This window comes from Rhinolophus ferrumequinum, chromosome 20 (genome assembly GCF_004115265.2).
Source record: "Rhinolophus ferrumequinum isolate MPI-CBG mRhiFer1 chromosome 20, mRhiFer1_v1.p, whole genome shotgun sequence".
Taxonomy (NCBI): Eukaryota; Metazoa; Chordata; class Mammalia; order Chiroptera; family Rhinolophidae; genus Rhinolophus; species Rhinolophus ferrumequinum.
In genome coordinates, this window is record NC_046303.1 from 10099969 (window position 1) to 10127092 (window position 27124).

Below are 27124 nucleotides of genomic sequence, written 5' to 3' on the forward strand. Positions count from 1 at the left end.
AGCTATGAAAGGAATATGATGCAGATAAAAAAAGTGCTATGATTAAAAACAACTAGTGAGTGTTCTTTCTTAACTGTTGTCAGAGAAAGCCACACCAAGAAGGTGACATTAGTGGTAGTACTAAAAGTAACAGTGATGAATCTATGTAACTTTACTAACAATTGTCACCCCAATAAACTTTAATTAAAAAAATAAAATAAAAGTAACAGTGATGAAAACAATACTAGCAGCTAAAATTTAACTAGCCCTTACAATGTCCCAGAAAATTGCTACATGGTTTTTAGGGATTATCTCATTTGATTCTTACACATTATAACTGTACTATTTTTTTTCCCATTTGCTGATGAAAAACAGGCATAGCAATTTTTCCAAAGTCATTCAGACAAGTTGTAAGCCGGAGCTGGGATTTCAACTGTCAATCTGAGTCCAGACCCCATGTCCCTAATCATTTCATCCATAAAACTTGGACCTTAAGAATGGGAAGTCTAGGTCAAGGGAATGGCAAGCTCAAAGACCTCAGGGCAGAAAATGTCTGACAGGTACCAGAGTGACAAAGAGCATGACCTTAGATGAGGTTGGATGTTAGGCTGGGGCCAGAACATATGGAGAGACCTATAAGGGATGGTAAAAAGATGGATATTATTATAAACACAAAAGACTGCAAGCTGGAGAGTGGCGTGATATAATCTGTGATTGTTTGTTTCTTTGTTTTTAGTACAAGAGCTGGCAAGTAGACAAATGAATTGGAAAGGGACAAGACTAGTTAGGACATCATAACCACAGTCCAGGACAAGACTAGTTAGGACATCATAACCACAGTCCAGGAGACAGATGGTGGTAACACATATACCAATTAAGGGCATCACCTTAGGAAAGAAATCCCGTTTCTCAGGTCTCATCCTCTGCACAAACCTTAAAATCTTGTAAAATTTTAAATCTGTGACTTCAGTACAAATAAATTATCCAGTCTTCAACGTTTTCATCTACACAAAGGGGAAAGTAAAATATACCTCACAAGGCTGTATGAAGATCAAGCATAATTTCCATAATGCTGTATGGAAAAGACCTATACAGGTCTTCGTATAAATGCAATTTATCTTTGAAATATAAAATTTAGATCAAGCAAAATTATATGTTCAAAAATATTGCTTGAAAAATTAAAACTATCTGATATCAAAAGCATGGAGTGAAACAAGTGAAAAATCTAAAGCTCAATGAAAAAGCTAAATATAAAAAAAGATTCTAGACAGGGACTTGCTGTAGACTGAATGTTCGTGTCCCCCCAAAGTTCATATGTTAAATCCAAATGCCCAATGTAATGGTATTGGAGGTGGGGCCTTGGGTAGGTGATCAGGTCATGAGGGTGGGGCCCTTACGAATGAGATTAGTGCCCTTAGAAAAGAGGCCCCAGTGAACTCCCTTACTCCTGCTACATGAGGACACAGCAAAAACACGGACATCATTGGACACCCAAACTACCACTGACTTGGTCTGGGACTTCCCAGCCTCCAGAACGGTGAGAAATAAATGTCTGGTGTATAAAAGCCACCTACTCGATGGTATTTTGTTATAGCAGCCCAAATGAACTAAGGCACTTCTCTGTGACCGAGTATAATGAATGAATGTCACCGAATAACAGAAATGTAAAAATATAATAAACATTTAAATAGGTATCATATTTTCTGTAGCTTTACATTTTTTTCTGTAAACTGCAATTATTTTCTTATTTTCATCAATACATGTAGGGGAAAAAATAAGATTAAATTTTTTATAATAAGAAAAAATTGGTAATTGGACTTGGGATTTAGAAATATAAACACAATATTTTTAAGTTGATTGTTTTCAGATTACCAAAAATCAACACGAATCAATGAGTCCAAGATTTTAGGGCATTATTTTAATTATTAGGCATTTTCTCAGTCTTTGTATTCCAAAACAGTTAACATTGCCCTGGAGACTTTCCAGAGTATACATTTCATGGAAAGGAGAAATGAAAATTTCTACTTATAATATAACATGAAAGAAGAAAGTTGTATTTTAAAACACACCCTTACAATATTGGTAATTAAAATAGCTGCCAAAATGAACATTCAATTTATTTTTTTATCTCTTTTCTTTTGCATCTTATAATAGCAGCTCAGTGGAAATAACCATTTCAGCTTCCAAATGAAATAAATTCGGATGACTGGAGCCCAGTCAATTGCCATTCCACTCTACGACAAATGGAGAAAATAATGTATTTAACTAAGCAGGGCACAAAAATGCATCACGTCAGTGTCTATTCATGTCAGAACATCTGAAGTTCATCAATATAAATAATGTTTGTATTCATGTCATAAACAAAGCATCAGTATAATTTATGCTATTTGGAAATTTTAAAATGTGAGATGGAAAAGCAGATGAATGCTTTTTAAACCAAAAAGTTTGAGAAAATAATATAAACAAATTCAGTCGATATTAGTATAATATTCTAAATACACAACCTCTTTGATATTAGTAGAAATGGATGATTTTTACTCAATTTACTTTTCAAAGGGCTTTTTCCAAGCTGGATTTATACAATATTCCCATTGTTTCTTGATAATACTGCTAAGAAATTCTAAGAAAAATGTGAAACAGTAATAGTATATTGAGGAATCACTGCAGACATTCAAGTGCTCACAGTGGCAAGAGGTGGGCATCAGGTGACTTTAGATTTGATCATTACAGTTGACCCTAAATGTTTTGGCTTCATTAAATGACTATCACAGGGCCCCCACTAAATGAATTTCCCAGCACAGAAGAAAATTCACTGATCTCTAAAATGCTATGTTCTCTCAAGCATCTGAAGATACCTTTTCCTCTTTCTGGAGCACCCTCCACCTAATCTTCTATTCATTCCTCAAGAACCTTTACAAACAAAAGCTGTCAAGGAACCTCATTCCTTCAGGCTCCAACACCACCGAAAGTGTGCTTCTGTAAGCATATCAAGCACTATTATTGGTTCTCTACCTGTTTGTCTCTCCCATTAGTCCAGGAGCTCTACAAAAGCCACGGCAGTTTTAATATCTAATATGTCTGCTGAATGCAAAATGAACAAAGGCATGGTCTACCCGGATGGAGTAGAACACGACTCTCATTTTCTTTGTTCTGAAGGTCTTTTGGTTAACACGTTTCAAGATTACCTATGCCATGGGATATAAAACAGGAAACCACAAATGAACAAATCACTGACACAGACCATATAGTATCGTGGTTACCAGAGGGAAAGGGGTGGGGGAGGATGAAGAGGGGCAAGGGGGTCAAATATATGGTAACAGACAGAGACTAGACTTTGGGTGGTGAGCCCACAAAGCAATATACAGATCATGTATTATAGAATTGTACACTTGAAACTCATATGTATTACCTAATGTCACCCCAATAAATTTAATTTAATAAGTAAAAAGAGATTACATATGCTTTCTTTTGGTAGATGCAAAAAGGAAGACTTGTTCAAGGCCCAACCATTATTCACATACCATGACTACAATGCTTACATTATACCTGAAAGCAAAGCAATCAAGAGATAAACAAAGGACTTTTAAACTTGACCTTATTCAATTCAATTGCTCTTTCTAGGGTGTGGTGTCAAAATCTTCCAGGCTATCGAACTGTTCAGTGTATTAGTTATCTTTTCCATTACCAAAGGCCTACTTGAGGCTACATAAATATGCTATTTGCAATTGCTTAGCCCTGTGTTTGACACTGAGAGTATGTATTTACTCAGCACTTATTGCTAATTACCAGTTTAACAGGATACAGAAATCTAAGTTGAAAATCATTTCCCTCAAATCTTCGGGAAAAGTTTTTCGTGTCTTCTAGCATCCAGTGATTTTTTTTTAACTTTTATTTATTTAAGTGTGCTTTTCCAGGATCCATCAGCTCCACGTCAAGTAGTTGTTTCAGTCTAGTTGTGGAGGGCGCAGCTCATAGTAGCCCCTGTGGGGATCGAACCGGCGACCTTGGTGCTGCCAGCACCACACTCTAACCAACTGAGCTCACCGGCCACCCCCACAAGCATCCAATGATTTTGATGACAGTGAAAATGCTTTCTTGATTCGTGTTCCTTCAGTAGCTTGCTTTTTCCTTTCTAATCTTTGAAGATATGCTTCTTGGTGCTCCAGGATTTCACAATAACGTGTCTGGATGTGTTTCTTTTGCTCATTCACTATGTTAACATCAAACAGGCTCTTTCAACATCCACAACTGTGTCATCTCATTTCCTCATTTCCTTGAAATCCTTGTCTCCATTGGTCTTCTCTCCATCTTCACCAGCCAATCCCCAAGGCCACACCTTGTCTGATGAGCTTGTCATTATCAGAATCTGCAGTCCTTCTGAACTCTCGACTTCAGCCTCTCATTCATTCTCTGACCACCAGCTTATGTTCTTCTAGTTCACTTGCTCTGTGACTCCTATTTCACGTCTTAAACCTTATAGTGATCCACTGAACCCATTAATTTTTTCACCATGTATCAGTTCTCTCTAATCTTTATATCTCTTCTTATCATCTTAGATCTGGCAGTCCATTATTATAAGCAGTCTCATAAAAGTATTTTATCTGCAATTCTCTGTTTCAAAATCCCAGCCCTGAGTTCAGCTGCTGGGAAAGCAATAAATAAATCACTGCCAGGGAAAAATCATCTAAGGATGACTGGTTTCACTTCAAACTTCAGGATCTCAAACTTCAAATGGGAACTCAACATTGCCTTACTCATGAGTTTGCTTTCTTATTCTCCAAGACACCAATGTCATACCTTTTTTTCAAATTTAGACATTATCGAAGTCCCTTATCTTTCCACCAACAAATCTACAAAGTCTCCCTGGACCTATATCCAATCCCTCCTCTGACAGTAAAGTCACAAAGGCCTGTCCTTCAATCTCTCCCTACTCCCCCAATGACCGCCCCCCCACCCCCCGCCAGGCTCTGCATCCCACCCCCTCTCTCCTTCTCAAAGACTTCCTTGCCTTGTGATTCTCTGCTCTTTCCTGATCATCAGCCTCTCCCATTTAACTCAATCATTTCAATTAATATTCAAACATGTTCTAATCTTGTTCATTTAAAATCAAGACACACAACTCCGTCCAGCTACATCTCACTGGTGAATTACTGAGTTTGGTTGCCCAATTCTTATGAACACTTGCAACACTAGATACTCTAAATTTCTCTTTGAATTAAGCTGCAACTTAGACTGCATTAATTTGTACTCAGATAGAATTATAGATAGTATTGAGTTTTATCATTACTTTTAAAGCTTTATGAAATTTGCTACTCATAAATTATCATTACATAAGTATAATAATCATAATTATAAAATAAGCTATAGAGATATTATTGAAGAAGGGAAGTTGTCTTTGTTTATTTAGAAGAAAAATTTCATCTGGACTCAGCATCAGTAAAATCTGTGCATCTCCTAAACCACTGATTTATCTGTTGAACACTCTGAAAATCAAACCTGAAATGCTTTTTGTTATTTGTATGCTGCTAGCATTTTACCTATTGTATAGTACAGATTTCTGAGTGTTGATCTTATTCTTATTTTTATTAATTTCCTGCTCTTATTTTCCCGCTCTGCTTCCTTCAACTATTTATTTTCTCCTTCCATATTGTGAAAATGTTTGTAAATTATTTCAAATCCTTTAAGAAACAAGTGGAACAAGGCAAGGTACAAATAGATATACCAGAAATAAAGATAAAAATAGAACTAGAGAGAAGACCACCAAGAAAAGGATAGAGAAAGGGGCAGGAGGGAGGAGGGAGAAAGAGTTGGCAGTGTTTGTTGTGTGAGATAATAAGTCACTGTGTGGAGCTTGATCTTTAGAAAGTGGCATGGCAGGAATATTTAGGGAATTGCGTATTTCTTCTGAAATCCCACTGTACTGATTCTGTCAAAGGAATTGACTTCTATGTAGAACTATTTTACAATTCTTACTACACAAATATTTGCTCTCATAAAATTTGCCCTGTCTTGTCATTTGTAACAACTTTACAGAGATATAACTGATACACCAAAACACTGCACATATTTTATGTATACAATGTTACTAATTTAGACATCTGTGTACACCTGTAAAACTATCACTACAATCAAGGTAATAGACGTATCCATCACCTGTCTTATTTTTTTTTTAAATGTAAGACAGTGGAAATCATATTCAGAAATTTTGCTAGTGTACTTTTCCGAAATATTCTTATCTTCGATGCTTTTTTTTCACAATTCACATAATAAACTCGAATTACATTGAAGCACTACTCTACTTTCTGAAAATAAAAACCTGTTCAGAGAATGTGATTTAGTATCTGAGATAATGAGCTGCACTGGCTTTTTTCTCATCTGCTTTGGCTGCTCTCTACACCAAATCAGGAAACTGAATTAAATTACCATATAGCACACTTCAAGCCTTGTTGATTGTCAAGCATGTTTTAAAAAGAGCTGACTATGTGGAACCCACAGAAAACACTATCCAAGATCCCAGGGCAACTCTATGTGAGTTATGAAGCTCTTGACTGGTTACTAGGGAAGAAATGCTGTGGTCTTTCCATACGTAAGGTTTTTCTGTCAATCCAGGTTTCTGAACTAAAGACTAGGTAGGTGCCTTTCACAAAAAAGAAAAATGCCAACACAGACTGGGCACAACTACTGCATTCCTTCCTGAGGATGTACACTCTGATAGAGCAGTACAGGGCACTGACATCTGCCTCAACCCCAGAAAACTCTACTTTCTTCATATCTATCTCCTTTCATCCCCAAGGGCAATTTCTAGGTAGACTTCTATGTGTCACTTGAAGCCATAAAAACCATCAGGGAATTACAATGGCTGCTCTTTAGATTTCAGTTTACATGGTCCGTTTGGTTCCTTATTGAAAAGGTCCCGTCCTATTCTACTATTTAGTCTGTCTGCCCACACTATGGCTGTGTCACAGTACTGCCATATAGTCAAATAAATGTGAATATACCAGTTATACACATGAATATTGGGTGATCATGCCCCACAGCAATGCTCTAAGAATGACTTAATCTAAAAGAGAATAAATATAATACATTAGGACAAAAATATCCCCACTTGCACAAAGAATAACTGTGCCTTTTTTAATGGTCTCAATTGCAGATTCGTCATACACCATCATCAACTGAAGTTCAAACAGGTGTGCACAATTTCCCAAGGAAATGTTGCCAGCAATTTTTTAGTTTAACTAAAGATTATACTTTAACAAAGAGAAATGTACCAAAACGATTCCATCGTCCAAGTGAAGAGTAAAGATAATCAAAACAAAATGGTGCCAATGTAAAGAAAACTGCACTCATGACCCCACAGAGACCACGAAAAGTACAGAATCTGCTCATTCTTCTCTGGTTTGCCTTTGATTTCTGGGCCTTATTCTAGAATTTTTAGTTGTATCCATGTCTATTTCACCAGTCACCAATCTATATATTCCAGAAGCTATTATGATTTTAGCTACAGAAACATCGTTATAGTTTCTGTAATAGGGATGTGTGTATGTTCCTCCTTTATTTTTTAAAAAAAGATATGTCCCCATTTTATTATACATTCTGATTACAACACAAAATAACCAACTAAAACTGCAAATGCATAAAGTAGAAAGTGACAGCCGATTGCACAAACTGCAGAGACTTAAAAAACGGTACTGAACTCAGCCAAATATATACAGAGGGTGCCAAAAAAATGTATACACATTTTAAAAAAGGAAAAACCTGTATTAAAATTGTAATAATATATACGTGTGACAAAAGATAAATACAAGTCATGTGTATACATTTTTTGGCACCCCTAGTAAATATGAGATGTGAACAAAAGATATGGTGAACGTTTAAATTTTAAAAATGTATTACAGTAAAAGACACATTGTCATTAATCCCCCTCAAAATACTCTGCCTCACTTTGAACACACTTATCCCATCATTCTTGCCACTTTCTGAAGCAGTTCTGGAAGTCCTCTTTCGTGTCTTTACTTCGTCCTCCATCATGACAACGTTCCGTGTCACACATGTTTCTGGCACACGGAAATATCTGTCACATAAAAATATCATGGTGTGTCCTCATCCACTTTATTTACTGGATCTGGCACCTGTGACTTCTGGCTCTTCCCCAAAGTCAAAATGACCATGAAACATAAATGTTTTGAATCCATTCAGGACATCAAGGCAGCCATAACAGTGCAACTAAAGACACTCACTAAGGAGGACTGCTTCAGAAAGTGGCAAGAATGGTGGGATAAGTGTGTTCAAAGCAAGGGGGAGTATTTCCAGGGGGATTAATGGCATATGTCTTTTACTGTAATAATTTTTTTTATTTAAACATTCACCATATTTTTTGATCACACCATGTATATATAGATATAGATATGTATGTATATATATATGCACATACATTCTGCCTAATACCTTTAATGTTCCTAAAATTTGTTAAATACTTAATATTTTATTTTATTTCCATGAAGGTGTACATAACTCAGTGAGTTTAATGGCTTCAGTATCTCACATACATCAAAAGTCAGTTCTTCATTGAGTAGTTTCAACTGTTATTCTTGTATGAAGCAACCAAATCAATAAAGCATATTTAAATCTGAAATTCAAACTTGACTATATAATTACTACTTTTCCTTCTACAGAGATTAGTCTCAGCAAAAGTCATTCACAGTCACCTTCATCTGTGCCAATATCCAAAAGAAGGATGTAATATACACACACGCAAAAATTAATTCCAGTTTCTAGTAGTCCCTATAAAGCCTAGTTCACCACTATACCTATCTCAGAAACGTTTTTCAATTCTGTAAATTCCTCTTGCAAACTCTCCTCATCCCTCACAGTTACACAGTTCTAACGAAACAGGGTCCTAGCTCTATAACTTTTATGTCCTATAGACTTAATACCAGGTTTCTTGGTTTTCGGTACTTAACTGAACATCACCCTTCACAGAATCCTTGATGTGATGATGACCTGTGATGCAGTGTATTCAACAGAACATTTCAAAAGCAACAATACCATGCTTTCACTTACGAGAGGTTTTGGAAGCAAGAAGAGTAACTCGGGAACCTCCCAGGAAGCGAAAACCCATTACATTCACCTGATCATCTTCTGACTGATTGGCAAAGCCTTCAAAGAAAAGAAAAAAGTCAGCTTACAGAGAATATAGTCAATAATATGGCAATAACACTGTATGGTGCCAGGTGATTACAAGACTTACCCTGGTGATCACTTCTTTAGGTATATAAATATTGAATAACTATGGTGTACACCTGAAACTAACATAATACTGTATGCTAGCTATATTTTAATATACATTTTCCAACAGAAAAAAATTACCTTATATAACCATAAGGCAAAATATTTAACGTTTGAAATAGGAAGCTTAGTTGACGACAAGTATTGCTGTGTTACTTACTCATGTTTAAAGCCCATGTATGATGAGCTCTATTAACTGATTTCCATAGTAGCTTCCAATTGCTAAAGTTTCTGCCTCACAACAATACTCAGAAATGACTTAATTTCCTTTCTTCTACTGGTTCATTCTAGGTCTGAGGCAGGAACTGCACCACATGAAGCTAGAACAAAAGCACTAGTAGAGTTCTATGGAAAGGATATAAGAGCTAATTCAAAGAGACTACCACTAGGCAAAGATGACAATATTTTAGTATCAAAAAAGATAATGACTGAAATGTAGTGAAACACATCAAATATAATTAAAGGCATGTGTTTATAGTGATACTAAAAACAAAACAAAAAAGCCAAATGCTCACCATTGGAGGACCCTAGAGAATCAACTCATTTTTCTTCTTATCAACTCATTATTTTTCAAATCAGTAATAAATACAAAGAACCAAGCATTTATCCTGATGATCCTACTCGAATTGCACCACGTAACCCATTGCAGATAAGGAAAAGTTTCTCCACATAGAAATATTCCAGCTAAAAATTGAAGGAAGTTTGAAAGAAATAGTATATAAGCATTTTCATCTTCCAATGAATTAATGGATCTCAGCATTGAATATCAATGGCTGTTACCATCATATACAAAAAAAGAGATAAATAATGTATACCCTCATGAAAGTACACACCACCATTCATTAAGTAGTGTGGGCAAAATAATCAATCCTGACTCTATTAGATTGAGATGCAACTACCAATTTACAGGCAAAAGGTAGACAGAGAAATTATTAAACATCACAGGGATGTAGTCAGCAATATTCAGAGTGTGGGAAACACACAGGAAAAATAATCTGTACTCTTCAACAGATAATTAAACAGAGAGATGAAGGGGAAACCTACAGAAGAGGAGAGATATCAAAAACTTCATGTCAAAACATTGTAATAAGTGAATCACATTTGACTACTGACTCCAAACAAACAAATAAAAATTATAACGTTAGAGACTTTCAGTTCAGGCCAACATGGAGACACTAGAGCAAGATTTACCTTTCCACCTAAAACAACTGAAAAGTGAAACAAAATATATGAAACATTTTTGAAGACACTGGAAATCAGGAAATGAAAAATAATGATCCCTGACAAACAAGAAACAAATAAAGTGAGCCCTTTGGTTGCCCCAGCTTACTGCCAAGAGAAAATTGCTAGGCACAGGAAGAGGGAACCCAGCTGTAACCCAGCATTCTCCCCAAGTAGAGGAGATGGAGCTGGGAGTCTGGGAAGGCCAAAGCAGTGAAAAGTTCACAGGGCAGGGTATAAAAGTGAATAGAACTACAAAGAGAGAAGTCCAGAGGTCTGCAGAGTGCCCCTTGAGTACTCATCAGAAAGCTAATAAGTACATGTGTTAAGGTAACTACCTGAGGCTGGGGAAAGAACCCCCAAAAAGATTATAGGGCATAATCCATGATTCCACACAGGGCCAGGAATAATTCCTGTCCTCACTGGCCAGAATATAAACCAGCATAATTTACTAGGCCTCCAATAGAACACACAGAAGAGTTTGGCCTCAGTAGTAGCTGAAGTCTGCCCTAAAACAAACATTGAAAAACTTTGGGGAAAAAAAAGAATAAAGTTGGAGAAATTATACTTCCTGACTTCTAGGCTTATATATTTAGAGTAATTAAGACACCAGCTATTGGTATATAGCAATATTAGTGGCCAAAGCCAAATAGATCAATGGAACAAACTGAAGAGAGCAGAAATGCATTTTTTTCCAGATGATTTATGTAGTCCTACGTGACATGGATATTTTCAAAAAGTTGCAAGGGCAATTTAGTGGAAAAGGCTAGCCTTTTCAAAAGCAGTGCTGGAACACAGGCAAAATTATGAGTTTTATCCATATCTCACACCATGCATCCATTCAAAATGGATAAGAAACCTAAATTAAAATTTAAAACTAGAAAACCTCTAGGATTAAAAAAAACATAGGAGAAAAACTTTGTAACCTTGAGTTAGGCAAAGTTTTCTTAGCTATTAATATAACATTAAATTCATGATTGATAAAAGAAAAAATTGATAAATTGGTCTTTATCAAAATTAAGAACTTCTGCTCTTCCAAAGACACTGTTAAAAAAAAAAAAAGAAAAGATATGCCATAGACTGGAGAAAATATTTGTAAATCACATAATCCAATAAAGAAGTGAAAGAAGGCAGACAAAAAAGAGCACATACTAAATAATTCCATTTTTTACAATTCTGGAAAATCTAAACTAATCTATAGTGACAGAAAGCAAACCAGTGCTTGCCTGGGGTGGGGAATAAGGTATTACAAAGAGTCACAAGAGAAGTTTGTTGGGTGATGGGTATTTTCAGCATTGTGATTGAGGAGATGGCTTCACAGGCATACACAGACATCAAAACATCAAACTGTACACTTTAGAAAGGTATAAATAAGTTATACTCCAATAAAGATTTTTTACAAAAACAAAAAATATATATACTGAAGCTGTGTTTGAGAATTAAAGAATGTATTAAAATGTACCAGAAGAAAACATAAGTAAATATTGTATAATCTTAAAATAGAGATCATTCTAAGCACAACATGAAAATTTGAAACTATAAAACAATTAAATTAAATTTTACTACCTAAAAATATAAACCTTATATATTAAAAGAATATGAGTCGTGAATAAAAATTACTAAATGTCTACAAGAACAAATGATTTTCAGAAATGCAAATTTAAAAAAGAGAAGTCATACTTTTACCTAATCATGTAAAAAATTTTAAAAGATTTAAATCTAGCTGCTTCCCTGGGCATGAACCCTGGTGTTGGGCATATAACCGGGTACAGTTATTGTGGAAGGAAGTTTGGCCTTTGAAAAAAGTTTTCAAATGTGCATATTCTCTAATTTGGTCATTTGTCTTCAGGGAATTTCTCCAAAGAGAAACAGAGAGGTACGAAAATCGATGTACATGGCACCTCTAAACAATAGAATACTATGTAATCGTAGCAATGTAAATTTATTAACAAAGGAAGATAGCCATATATTCGAGTAGCATGAAGGAGTGTTACAATGGCATGCTATTTGTTGCTACATTTAAGTAAAATTTTTGTACAAAAGTACTGGTATCATGGCATACACTGCATGTCAGCTAATTTAACATCTGTTAATAATTTCAACCTAGTGCATCTACATTAGTTCTTATCCCGCTGTACAACTACAAAAGGCCATGTGACACCATAATGGCTATCAAGACCTAAGGAGGAATTTCCTAAGAACTTTCTAGAAGCGTGACTTTCTGATGAAAGCCATATTCATTGCTACAGCTATCTTTTTCCTCTACCTCCTGCCTTGTAGTCAGTTATGATGACTGAAGCTGAAGCAGCTATCTTATTGCCAACACACTAGAGAATGCACATTGCAAAGAAAGAAAAGAGATGGGTCTTGGATAACATTCACAAACCATTATACCAGCTTCCACTGCCCACTTCTCGATTTCTGTTTTATATGAGATTAAAAAAATACTTCTTTATTGCTTCAGTCACATTTAGACAAAAGCACCCCAGATAGTTATTTATATACACATATGTAAATAAAGATTTTTCTAAACAGCCATTAAGCATATTAAAAGCTTTTATAATTATAATATTTCTATTGGCAAGGATTTGGGATACTAGATACCTCCATTCAAACACTTTTAATAGGGTTAACTTATACGGCCCTTCAGGAAGTCAATATCACATTATATTTCAAAAGCTTTAAAAATATTTTTTCTTTTGTTTGAGTTAGTCATTCCACTTTTAAATATTCATCAAAGAAATAATAATAAATTTGGAGTATTGCTATAATATAGTTACAATATTAATAAACTGAAAACAACATAAATGTCTAAAATATAATGTTAATCAAATGATTTTATAGTATGTATTTATGATAAAATACTATACAATCACTAAAATCACATAATAAAAAAAATCTAATTTTATGGAAAGATGTCTCACAACATTATGCAGAATAAAATCCCTTGGGAGAACTAAATGCTGAGAGAAAACATTTTTTAAAAGATTAGGAAAATGTAATGAAATATAATTAGATTTTGCTGGATGGTAGAACTATCAGTAACTTTTTTTTGTTTCGTTTTTCTTTGGTTATCCATTTCTAATTTCACATTTATTTTGTAATAAGAAAAATTAAAGTTATCTTAAATGTACCTATATTTGTTCACAAAAAAGAACTGAAATACACAAATAGGAAGACATGTAGATTAAAAGCAGTTTTATTTCTTCTCTATGAAGCTTATTATTTGTTTACTTCAGTTAAAAAGTAGATTTGCAATAGCAACTGTAGTTGACATCAACATATAAAAGTCTTAAATATACCAAGAGGGAAAAGTACTCATGAAAAGTGAAAAATGAAAAGTACAAAAGGAGTTTATTTTAAACAATTACAGGATTCCAGCATGTTCAATATGAACACAAATTCAGTAATTCCAAAAGAAAACATGCTATATAACATACATTAGATCTTGAGGGCAATTTTTTTTTTAAATCTGTTATTGAGTCCCTTTTCTAAAGTGAGTAAGAAGCAAATATATGCCGTAAAGCCTAAGATACCTATGACATCAGAACAATTGAGCCCCAAATCAGGAGAAAAATGGATGAGTTATCTAAGCTTTCTAGTACTTCTTGTTCAATCCATATCTTACAGAGATTACCTCTCTGGTCAAAAGCATGCATTTTATTCCATCTCTGTGGGTTTTATCCTTCTGCAATAAAAATCAACCACACAGAAGCCAGGGTCTTAAACATTTTTCAAAGACACCAATAAATTCGGTGTGCAACATATAATTTCCAACTAAATTTCTGGGATCATATAGAAGACCCAGGAACTAATATATTTGTATAAGATGTTATAATCTGCCTTTTATATAATCCAAATTTGCTATAAGAAAATTGACTAAGAAGGGAAGAGAAAGGAAAGGGAGGGAAAAGAAGGGAAGGGAAGAGAAAGGAAAACCCAAAAGGTACAAAACTATTTGCTAACTATCTGTGTATATAGACACCCAAACTCAATTCAAACTACAGAATAGATTAATAGTAATAAAGAGCATTGAATTTTGGAGGTTTTTCATAGCTATATATAAATAAAGCTTTGTAAACACTTCAAATTACTGAAAAATAAATTTTAAGCACTTTAAGTAGTTAATAACACAAAAGTTGACTTACCATAAATTCCTACACCTTGTAGGAAATACTCTTTGTATTCTAAAGCCTACCCACTAATGCAAGAGTGAGGGTGCCCCTCATAGTCACCAGTGCCGATTTTTAATGAAGAATTTAAAAGGGTTGATTTAATTCCCAGATTTGTTTTTTAATTCCACCCCATCACCAAGAAAGTGAATAGATGGGACACATTAGAAACCCTGGTTACTAGAGATGTTTCATCCAATCAACGCCTCTCTTTTTTCTTCTAAAACTACTCAGAAAAAAAAAAAAAACTGACACCTGGAGAAAGTCACACCTTCCCAAATTACTCGAAATGTTCACTGTGACATTCAAGCTTTATATAGGAAGTCCCTTCTAAATGATCAGAGCCAGAGAACAAACGTTTGCCCCCTCCAGCTGCTGGAGACAACAGAACCACAAAGAGGACCAAGTAAGGAGATTACGTTTCAGGGGCATAAGAATATACTTTAAAAAGGTTCATATACAAAAACCTACAATGAAGAGGAATAATAAATATTTACATTCCAAGACAAAAAATTCCACAGTCTAAAAAGAAACATTTGATGTTTTCATTTCTGAATACTGAAGCAAAATAATGATTATAATAATTTTAATCAAACTTAAAAGGTATACCTTATTGCCATGTTGATATAAGCTATTCGCCTTTGAAAAGGCAAACAAGAGGGGAAAATCCTTGAGGCATTTTTATATTCTGACTTAACAATTATCTGATAATTACCCCATCATTACCTGCTGATGAAGGATTCCATTCTAAATTCTTAACATTTCTGATATTACAGGCATGTTACTTCAAAAGTCCTACCTGGAAAGAGACTGAGAAGACTAACTGGAGGTTTGTTGGTATCGATAGTTAGTTTGTGGTTTGCAGTTTTTGAAGGCTGACCTGGTAGGCAGATTAATTTCAGGGGAAGTCTAAATTTACATTGGATAACTTGAGAAATGCCTGAAATAAAAAGAAAGAAATGTAGATTCATAGATTTGAAAAATAATTTGACCCCCAAAAAATACAAGCTACTAATAATAGTTTGTATCTTCGTTTTAAAGTTTGCTGCATGCCCATTTCGTTTAGCATAATTGAAATAACGATAAATTATTATCATAATCCGTATTTTTATATTATTGTCAAAAAGTGCAAGGCAAAAATAAAATCTTAACTAGGAACAGAGGCATGAGGTCTGCCTTCTTACGTAGTAATACCATATTTTAAAAATCATCACAGTTTTACATTATCTATAGTTTTATTCAACTACTGAACTATCTTTAAACCAAGACCTTAAAAGTTTAGCACTAATTTAAAGCTATCAGCTAACATGAGCAATGAATATGAAATTTATATCAGAAAGACTCTATATGACCATATCTAATAATTTCTCTACCTCCCCAAATTTTTAACCTTTAGCTTTTTTGTTATTAAAAGTTCAAATTACATTTAACAATTTGCAATAAATTATGAGCATGAAAGCAAAATTTGCTCTATTGAAGTTCATGTCATTTTATAAATTAAGAACATTACTTTCATATGAATTACATTTTTTTCAATATATTTAACTTTACATAGCACTGCTAAGTGACATTTTGAAAGGTTTCCATAGTTGTTCAGTTGTCAAATTTTTTCATTATGTATATGGGCATGTTGAAATAAGTAACAGAACAACAAATAATAATGAAAAGTTTTATGTCAGAATTACGAGGTCTGACAATTAAATTCGCGAACTTGTTGCATGTTGCTAATCTTTTTTGATATAGAGGGATTATTCATTATGAATTTGTACCAGCTGGACAGACAGTTAACCAAGTTTACTATTTGGAAGTGCTCAAAAGGCTGCATGAAAAAGTTAGACGATCTGAACTTTTCGCCAACAATTCATGGCTCTTGCATCACAGCAATGCACCAGCTCACACAGCACTGTCTGTGATGGAGTTTTTCGCCAGTAAACAAATAATTGTATTGGAAGACCCTCCCTCCTCACCTGATCTGGCCCCCAGTGACTTCTTTCTCTACCCAAAGATAAAGGAAATAATGAAAGGAAGACATCTGGATGACATTCAGGACATCAAGGGGAATACGATGATAGCTCTGATGGCCATTCCAGAAAAGGAGTTCCAAAATTGCTTTGAAGGGTGGACTAGGTGCTGGCGTAGGTGCATAGCTTCCCAGGGGGAGTACTTCGAAGGTGACTGTAGTGATATTCAGCAATGAGGCATGTAGCACTTTTTTTAGGATGATTTTGCGAACTTAATTGTCTGACCTCGTAAGTTTTTAAAGTCCTTTCAATATTTTTACAGAGAATGAAATTGAAACCAAAGCAAATTAGGCTCTCTAATTATAAATGTAGAAAAGCAATTCTACAACTTTCGTATTCTCTCCTTTTATTCTAGGATTCTATTTTTGACTGGATAAAAGATAACACACAAAAACCTGTATCTTAGTATACTGCTTTAGAGAAATGGAAAACTTAAAACGTTCTACTCTACTTGATGGATCCACTCATTAATGTCTTTATTTCTTCACAGTGGAGGCAGTGAGCACCTTAAAAATAGCAAAAGTAGAAGCAGTTCAAGTTTGGGGACACAATCCCAAAATAGGATCCCTAGAATTGGCGATGTATTTATTAATGGCGGTTTACTCTACTTCCAAGCTGGGAGTTTAATTTTCAGCATTACTTATTCACTGGGATAGTGAGAGATCACCAACAGTGGCAGGCATATTGATATATGAGGTCAATTAAATACTTTTTCAGAGCATGTGGAGCATATTTGTCATTCTCTTCAACATAATTTATTATCCATCAAATTTTACATAGCTCATTTTTTGCTCATAAGCAACAGATGTTAAATTCACTTCTCCTGGAATCCTAGATGCAAATTATAACTGGTGGCTCTTCAGAAAAGTCTCTGAGTATTATTTCCTGACATTCTGTGAGATTTTAGAGGCATGTGTATTTGTACTTTACACTGATGAAATATTTTGACTCAAAATATTATGGTAGCATGATCTAAGCTACTGCTCAAACCACAACTATCAGTATCACCACAAAAATATTACAAAGCATTATTTTTTCCAACTTCATATATTCCATATATCCCCAAATTATGGAAATATGCCTACTAATATGTTTCCTCTACAATATATAAGTTATAGCTTCAATTAATGAATGCAGTCTGGAAAGAACAAGGAAACCGAAACCTATTTCCATTGCCTTCATTTTTAATGAATAGAAAACGTTTCATCTTCTGATAATTCTATATGTGCACAAAAGAAGCTACCTTCTGTATACTTTGAACCAAAGTCTGAGCTAATTGTTCCAACAAAATTTGGCTGTAAATGTTCTTCTAAAACGATACTGCTCAAACTGTGGCTCTATTTCATTTGGACCAGGTACTGATTGAATCTGTAAAAAATATTAATCATGATCAACAACACTTGTTCCTAAGTCTACATATTTGAAGATTTTTACTAAAGCTCCAAGAACCCAGAACTAAAGAAACTGGTGCTGTATATATGTTTTCAGAAACTGAAACAAATAGATTGAAAGCACTAATAAACCCAAAAAGGTAGATACATTAAAACTCAATTCACAGTTCAGCTAGGACCGTTAATGACAATATCACACATTAGGGCAAGCATCTGCAATTGCTCAGATTTGTAGAACCCCGCCAGAATTTCTTCTCTCTCCAGGAATTGTAAACCTGCTCCATAGGACATTTGGAAAACATTACTTTGAAAAACGATGACATTCATACCATCATACTTAATGAAATGATTATGGCTATTTTTTAAATGATGGCAGCTTGAAAAGTTTTGCCATTGGGGGGAAAAGAATACGAAATCCTTTAGAAACCAGCTTAAGGAAACCATATCTTCTAAAAGAAAAATCACAGTGCCAGTATTTATATTACTTCCCATCAAATTAAAACCCAAGCATTTCAAAATACAATCTCTAGTATGTAGAGATGGGGTTTATCAGAGGCACATTTCTGTTGAGATTTACATTTTGTTGAGAAACCTTGAAATGCGAACTGGCTACCAGTTACTCTTCAGGCTATGACTGTATCTAAGAGCCTGAAGCCAGAAACACATAGAGAGGTATGTGTGAGTATATCCATGTGTGTACCTGTAATAAGGAAGGAAAGACCTGCTTATATTTAAAGACTTTGCAAGTAGCATGCAACTCAGTGGTCCTAACTTTGCCTACCATCCCCAATATTTTCTCTGTGCAGTTGGCAAAGTCTTTATATCTGACTTATTCGACTCTCTGAGTTTTATGCTGAGAGAAAAGAAAAATTTGGTCATTTATACTATTCAAATATTGGCCTACTCCTTCATCAGTCTGACTCTGTGGTGTGCAGTTTTTTAACCAAATATAATCACCTCTCCTTCAAATACTTCCCTTTCTAGCCTCTTAGAGGAAATGGATAGTCGAAACTACTATGGTGCAATTAATCACAACATTATTTAACACTTAGAGAGAAAATTCACATCAAAACCACTCCTGACAGAACAATTTTTCCAGAAAGAGAGTTCTTATTACACCTGGCACACCCAAGAGCCCAGTATCACTGTCAAGAGGGAAGCCAAATGTTCTTTGAAAGAGAGAGAGAAAGAGGGAAAGAGGAAGAAAGAGAGAGAGAGAGAGAGAGAGAGAGAGAGAGAGAGAGAGAGAGAGAGAGAGAACATATATATCAGAGCAGAGTAACTACATATATATGTATGACACATCTATATAATGCCTTTAGAACTCTTTCCAGGGGCCTGCTAGAGTCATTTCATATTGAAAACAAGGAACCCCAAAGCAGTAGCGATGTCTGGTAGCCAGAATTTCCTTGATCCCTTCCTGTTATGTCTGGCTATGTACTGTACTCCATCTGCAGCCATGTTTTACACTGCCCATGTCATGTAACTCTAATGCAGAAATAATGGAGACTAAGTCTTCTGGGACAACATAAAACCTCGTTTGCTTCTCTCTTTCCACATGTAAAAGCAGGACTGCTTATCTGCAACACAGCCTGAACAGATCAGGCCAATAAAATAGACCAGTCTTTGAAATCCGAAGCTTTGTGTGTAAAGTCAGAGCAAACTGGCAACATATTATTTTCTTGCCTCCTAGATGAAGCTGAATATTTCAACTCTACTCCCTAAAGCTTAATTATAATTTTAAAATATATCATAAGAGATTATTAAAACCAGCTTTAGCTTTGTATTCAAATACTAAAATTTCCATATATTGTGGGATTTTTTTCCCCTCAAGGTTTGGGGTGAATTTACAGTAAGAGGGAAGAAATTTCTTTCAATAATAAACTTTACTAATTTTTTTAAAACTTAAAACAAATCATTTAAATACCGTGTTTCCCCGAAAATAAGACCTCACCAGACAATCAGCTCTAATGTGTTTTTTTGAGCAATAATTAATATAAGACCCGGTCTTATTTTACTATAATATAAGACCCAATTTTAATATAAGACCGGGTCTTATATTAATTTTTGCTCCAAAAGACGCATTATAGCTGATTGTCCAGCTCGGTCTTATTTTCGGGGAAACACGGCAATAATATGGTATTTTACAAAAGTTAGTGCAAAATTTTGCCAGTTATATGCAGTCTTACAAAGTAAAATATAAATATTCATTAATAATAGGTTATTTTTGATAACTCAAATTCTAATATGACAAGTATACTTTATGCTAAGTTAAACACACTCTTCTGTTAAAATATTTCTCATATAAATATACTTTCATATCCCAGATATTACTGGTCTGACAATTAAGTTCGTAAACTCATCCTAGAAAAAGTGCTACATGCTTCATTGCTGAATATCACTACAGTCACCTTCGAAGTACTCCCCTTAGAAAGCTATGCACCGACGCCAGCACCTAGTCCACCCTTCAAAGCAATTTTGGAACTCTTTTTCTGGAATGGTCATCAGAACTGTTGTCGTATTCCCCTTGATGTCCTGAATGTCATCCAAATGTCTTCCTTTCAATATTTCCTTTATCTTCGGGTAAAGAAAGAAGTCATCAGGGACCAGATCAGATGAGTAGGGAGGGTGTTCGAATACAGTTATTTGTTTTTTGTGTGTGTGTGTTTTTTGGGGGGGTTTTTTTGGGTTTTTTTAAAAGATTTTATTGGGGAAGGGGAACAGGACTCCATTGGGGAACAGTGTGTACCTCCAGGACCCCTTTCCAAGTCAAGTTGTTGTCCTTTCAGTCCTAGCCGTGGAGGGCGCAGCTCAGCTCCAGCTCCAGTTACCCTGGCTAGTTGCAGGGAGCAGGGACTCAGCCCACCATCCTTTGCGAGAGTTGAACCGGCAACCTTGTGGTTGAAATGACGCGCTCCAACCAACTCAGCCATCCGGGAGCTCAGCAGCAGCTCAGCTCTAGGTGCTGTGTTCAATCTTAGTTGCAGGGGGCACTGCCCACCATCCTTTGTGGGACTCGAGGAGTTGAACCAGCAACCTGGTGGTTGAGAGCCCACTGGCCCATATGGGAATCGAACCGGCAGCCCTCGGTGTTAGGAGCACAGAGCTCCAACCACCTGAGCCACCAGGCCAGCCCCCAGTTATTTGTTTACTGGCTAAAATTTCCTTCCCAGACAGTGCCATGTGGGCTGGTGCATTGTCATGATGCAAGAGCCATGAATTGTTGACGAAAAGTTCAGGTCGGCTAACTTTTTCACGTAGCCTTTTCAGCACTCAATAGTAAACTTGGTTAACTGTTTGTCCAGTTGGTACAAATTCATAATGAATAATGCCTCTGATAATCAAAAAATGTTAGCAATATCGTTGCAACAAGTTCACAAACTTAACTGTCAGAACTTCGTATGCAACTCAGGTTGTTGGCATCACCAAAACTATAGGAGTAAATATTGCCATTATTTTTTAAGTGTTTTATTTAATTACTACTAATTAATACTGTCTAATATTTATCTTTAACTAGCCAATAAACTAAGATAAACCACCACATTTAGTCTGTGTCTAAGAGGAAAAATTATCAAAGTAGGAGATTCTTTTAGCGTGCCTGTCATGTACCCTAATACTGAATAATTCAAAGATGAGTTCTTGAACCCTGCTTTCAAAGAGCTCAAAATCTACTAGGGGAACCTGAGGAACAAACTTACTGAAATTCAGATTATGATAGTCGAGTCATAAAAGATTTGGGGGAAAACAAATGGGTAACAATTAACACTCACCCAGGAAAATTCAAGGGGTCACACCCTTGATGACATTCCCCCACAAATTCTAAACAAGACAAGGAACAGGCCTACAGAATACATACTCATGGCATTCTGATCAGAGAGGGAGGCAGGTCTGTTGGGGTACGTAAAAAACAGACCATTTAGAATGCTGTGACAAACACCTTTTTTTCTTACTCTTTATTTTAGTAAAATAAGATAACAGAACATATAGGTAAATCACCAATGACTTACAGAAATAAATTGTCAATGACACCTTTGATTTTTTTTCAAAAGTCACAGAGCTTCATTCTTTCTCGTGACTCTGAAACAACTAATAACGAATGACAAGTCTATATGAGAGGAAACATCTACTTGACTGTCCATAACTGGATCAAGGAATTGAGATCATCCTTAGAGAGGTTTCTATAGTTAAAATATTGGCCCATAAAAAAAGTTAATTCATGGTATACCACCAATTCAATTCATTGACCAAACTGCAGTCCTGAAATTCATTTTATTCTAAATTATCTCCTCACTTACCATCAGGATTTCGATCTATCCATCAGAGGAAATGCAAAAAGGGGTGGGGAAAAAAGAATGCAACAAATTATCTGTGGTAAAATTACAACGCAAATTTAATACACATCCGCTTAAAACTATAAATTAAAATTTTCAAGATTCTCACTGATGATTTAATGGCTCTCCAATAAAAAAGAGTTAAGTCAATCCACAACTGAAGAGTAAAACATGAATAAATGAAATCTAACAAAATATTTGCACTTCCATTCTCGGAAGTCCACGAGACTCTGTTATTCCAGTATAAATGTGGCAAAAAGAGGTAGAGCAAACCAGACTCAGTATGTAAATGATATCAAGAGCATTAAAGGAATTGTTGAACAAAAAGTTGAGAGAAAGGCTAAATACGTAATAACAATATTTGCAGTTAGTCTTGCTAATATTATAATTTCAGTCAGTAGATACTACTATGGAGTAACATTTTTGTTTTTTGGAGTTTTTTTGGCTTGTCTTGGTATTCTTTTAGTTTTATAGACTTTTTTTACTGCAATTTCTCGTTAACTTTCAACCAATGAATACCTGTCCTCTTTGGTTTAACAAAAATGTATAATCTTTTAAATTCTGTCTATAGAAAAGCATAATCGCTAAAAATGGTATGTGCAACAATAAGCTCGCAAACGGATTTTACAATTTATAATGTATCTGTAAGCATTTTGTCCATTTGCTATGTAACCCATTTCTCTTTTTTAAATTTATTTTCATTCAGTGTCACTACTTTTCCGGGAAAACAAATGAAATAATTAGTTGAATTAAGTCATCAACAGCCTCTACAACTGCATATTCAAAGTGTAACAGGATAAAAATTATAATAATGCCTTTGATTATTGAGATGCCCAATTAATGATAAATAATCTACAGATTTTAGCCAAATATTTCTTACTTTTTTAATTTCATAATTCAAAATTAAAAGAACATTGAAAATTTCAATGTTCTTTTCAGAAATATCCCACTGAAAATCCATCATTCCTTGATCCCTTATGGAAGTTTCGTATTTCTTTCTGCAGCCAGCTTTCTCAAAACCACTTAAACATAAAATATTTATGTAACCCCTAATTCTGAAAATATAGCTAAATGGTTAAAGTGGTCATTCTGGCTAAAAATTGATTTTTTTCAACAATTTAAAGTAAATAACTTACAAAACGGAAGAAATATATTTTGAAAATATGTATGAATGTTGTTAAATCATCTCAGAGCATAGAGTTGCTAATGTATAAGCCAGAAAATTCACTTAGACCAAAACAAAAAACACCTACAATTATTAAAAACATTGCTAAATAAGCAAAGTGGGCGTCAATAGAGGAAAAAACTAAGTAAACTATATAGAAATATTTTAAAAGCACAAATGCCAACATTGCTGAAATACCCAATTATCAGATACACTACATTTAAACATTTTTTTAAATGCTCCAATTATTCTTATTCTAATTGTCAAACTGTTACTATGAAAAATTCACTATACAGGGGAAATAAACTATAAAATTGGACCCCATTAAGTTGAAATTTATAAATTGAATCTCAACTGGACTGAAGTTAACCTTTTTTTTTTTTGAACTTTTATTTATTTTAGGTGTGCTTTTCCAGGACCCATCAGCTCCAAGTCAAGTAGCTGTTTCAATCTAGTTGTGGAGGGCGCAGCTCACAGTGGCCCATGTGGGGATCAAACTGGCAACCTTGTTATTAAGAGTACCCTGCTCTAACCAACTGAGCTAACCAGCCGCCCAAAAGTTAACCCTTTTAATCTAAAAAGAGTTTCTTGAAAAAAATACAGATCAAATTTTAGTAGATCTATTCCTAAGTATTTTAACTTATAAGATGCCAAAGAGTTTTATTTAGTCACTAAAACAGTATCTAAAACTCTGAATAGTGCCTTAATGTTAAAGTAATCCATAATAATCTTTTTCACTAATGCAGACTAGGCTTTTCTCTTTAGTTCAAATAAATGAAGTCTGACTAGATACCATTTTCCTAGTAGGAATAAAAATATATCATACTTGCTATTAATTGAAAAGATACAATCAAACATACATAGAAGTCAGCTAAATGGATTTATCACTAATTATTCATAGCACATAAAAGTAATTTGGACACACAATTTTAGTTAACACTAGAAATGAATATTTTTTCATTTAATAATATTTTAAAATGCGTTTTTCCATTTTAACACTTAAACTCATAATTCCAATAATATGAAAGGCGTGATTAGGCTTATAAGTTCCCGAAAAACTGTATGTTTACCTGTTGGTGTGGTATAAGAAACGACAGCATTTCCTTCCAATTCAGGTGGTGCATAACTTCCTTTCAGATAAACAGAAAAGGCTACTGTTCTCGTCATCTCTGGTGCTATAAACAATGTAAAAATAATATACGTTACACAATTTGGACAATGATTATTAACAGCAGTTAAAATTAGGCCCACACTGCATGCCCGCTACCGTCCTAAGCACTCTATATGGATTAATTCCCTTAATCCTCACAACCACCCTATAAGGTGGGTGCTATTATTGTCCCTTTTTTTTTTTTTTTTTTTTTTTTTGTTTTGCATGAGGAAACTGGCTACAGAGAGAGTAAGAAGCTTGCCCAAGGTCACATAGCTAATACAGAGCTGGGAACTGACTTCAGAGCAAGTGGGCCTAACACTCTACACCTCGGCTGCTCTTGACTCACATGAACAGGCAGCATGAACAGAGAAAAAGGTGCACAAAAGGGCAAGAACTTGCAAGAGGGGAATAGGACTTTATCACGGCTAGCACACAGACTGCAGGGGACAATCAAAGGCTGAGGGATTGAATATGGATGTAACTAGAACTGCAGCGACTCAATAGATTGTGCATAGCCTTCTATATTCATGTCTTCGACCTCCCACACACGTTTTAGCGAGCTATAAGAGGTTTTGAACTGGAAGAATAAATTGTTCAAATGTGTTTTAGAAAGACAAACTGGAAGTATTGTGGAAACGTTAGAAAATAAAGTGAGAAACCAATGGTTGGATACACCTGCAGGGTTATTTCAACACTTCAATCATTCCTTCACTCATTCAATGAATATTTATTGAGTTCCCACTATCTGCCAGTTACTCAGGTAAGGGTTGGGTAGACAAAGGCAAAAGAGAGAGAGAGAGATGTCTTGACTTCATGAATAAGATATACAGCTGAACAGCAGCAAACAAAGAAAGGAAAAGACTCGAAAGATAATTCAGAAATCATTTTAACAGTATTAATGACAATTTAGATGTAAGTGGTAAAGGAGAAGAGATTCTACGCAAAGAATTCTTACTAAGAATTGCCATTTACGACCTGTCCACCATTTTAGGCATTATTACAGATATCTTACACAGATTCATTTTTTCATTAAATCCTCAAAACAGCCCCACAAGAAAGATATCATCATCCCCTTTCTGCAGGTTAAAAAAAACGGAGGCTTGGGCCGGCCCGATGGCTCAGGCGGTTAGAGCTCCATGCTCCTAACTCCGAAGGCTGCCGGTTCGATTCCCACATGGGCCAGTGGGCTCTCAACCACAAGGTTGCCGGTTCAACTCCTCGAGTCCCGCAAGGGATGGTGGGCTCCGCCCCCTGCAACTAAGATGAACACGGCACCTTGAGCTGAGCTGCCTCCCAGATGGCTCAGTTGGTTGGAGTGCGTCCTCTCAACCACAAGGTTGCCGGTTCGACTCCCACACGGATGGTGGGCTGTGCCCCCTGCAACTAGAAAACGGCAACTGGACCTGGAGTTGAGCTGCACCCTCCACAACTAAGACTGAAAGGACAACAACTTGAAGCTGAACGGCACCCTCCACAACTAAGATTGAAAGGACAACAACTTGACTTGGAAAAAAGGCCTGGAAGTACACACTGTTCCCCAAAAAAGTCCTGTTCCCCTTCCCCAATAAAATCTTTAAATATATATATATATATATTCTTCATTTAAAAAAACAAAACAAACAAACAAACAAACAAAAAAACGGAGGCCCCAAGTAATTACTAAAGTTGCTTGCCCAAGGTTACACAGAGAGAGTGTCAGGGCCAGGATTCAAACTCAGGCCAGACTCCAAAGTCAATATTCTTCCTTCAAACATTACTGATTCAATAAATAGCTCACCAGAGAAACACCAATAAAGAAAGCCTTCCAAATTATAGTATTTAAGTACAATTATAGGTCCATCTAGTTAAGGAAAGCACTTGGAAATCTGTAATTACTTCAGCTCCAACAACCATTCATTGAATGTCCACGCTTGATGCTTAGAGGGAAAACAGTATAAGCAAAACAACATAAGCATTGACTTCGGGAAGATAGCAGTCTCACGATTCAGACAAGAAACATAGCCATGAAATAAACACACTGATTTAAAAAAAAATTTTAATTAAATGAAAACCCTCACACCATGATAGACTTTAAGCCAAAGAAAACACTTACCCATAAATTCAAAGGTGAATTGATCACAAGTCAATACTAACGGTGGTTGCACATAGACTGATAACTTGGCTTTTTGCAATGCAACTCGATTCTGCAGTGTGACCTAAGAGAATAGAAATTGTTATTAACAGAAAACTGCATTTTATCAAAACTGATAAAATATCACAATTACTTGAAAAATCACTAGCAAATACTTAGGAAACATCATCTGAGGAAAAAAAATGAGTGGCCATAAAACATAACATGCAACCTAAGTGCTAGATTAAAATGTCCCACCTAGTTAGAGACTGGGCAAAGGACCCACAAAGACTAGT

The 27124-nt window shown here is 35.2% G+C and overlaps 1 protein-coding gene across 3 annotated transcripts in view; it reads right to left on the minus strand.

Moving 5' to 3' along the window:
* Positions 1-27124, minus strand: part of BBS9 (Bardet-Biedl syndrome 9) — a 364058-nt gene that overhangs the window by 182021 nt on the left and 154913 nt on the right. The window contains exons 14-18 of one of the 3 annotated variants that reach the window (XM_033088825.1): positions 26811-26913; positions 24636-24740; positions 22365-22379; positions 15457-15597; positions 9040-9135 (exon numbers count right to left, since the gene is read on the minus strand). In XM_033088825.1, the coding sequence (XP_032944716.1) occupies positions 9040-9135; positions 15457-15597; positions 22365-22379; positions 24636-24740; positions 26811-26913 (460 nt within the window). The remainder of the gene's footprint in view (positions 1-9039; positions 9136-15456; positions 15598-22364; positions 22380-24635; positions 24741-26810; positions 26914-27124) is intronic. The other 2 variants (XM_033088826.1, XM_033088827.1) reach the window with 2 other exon arrangements.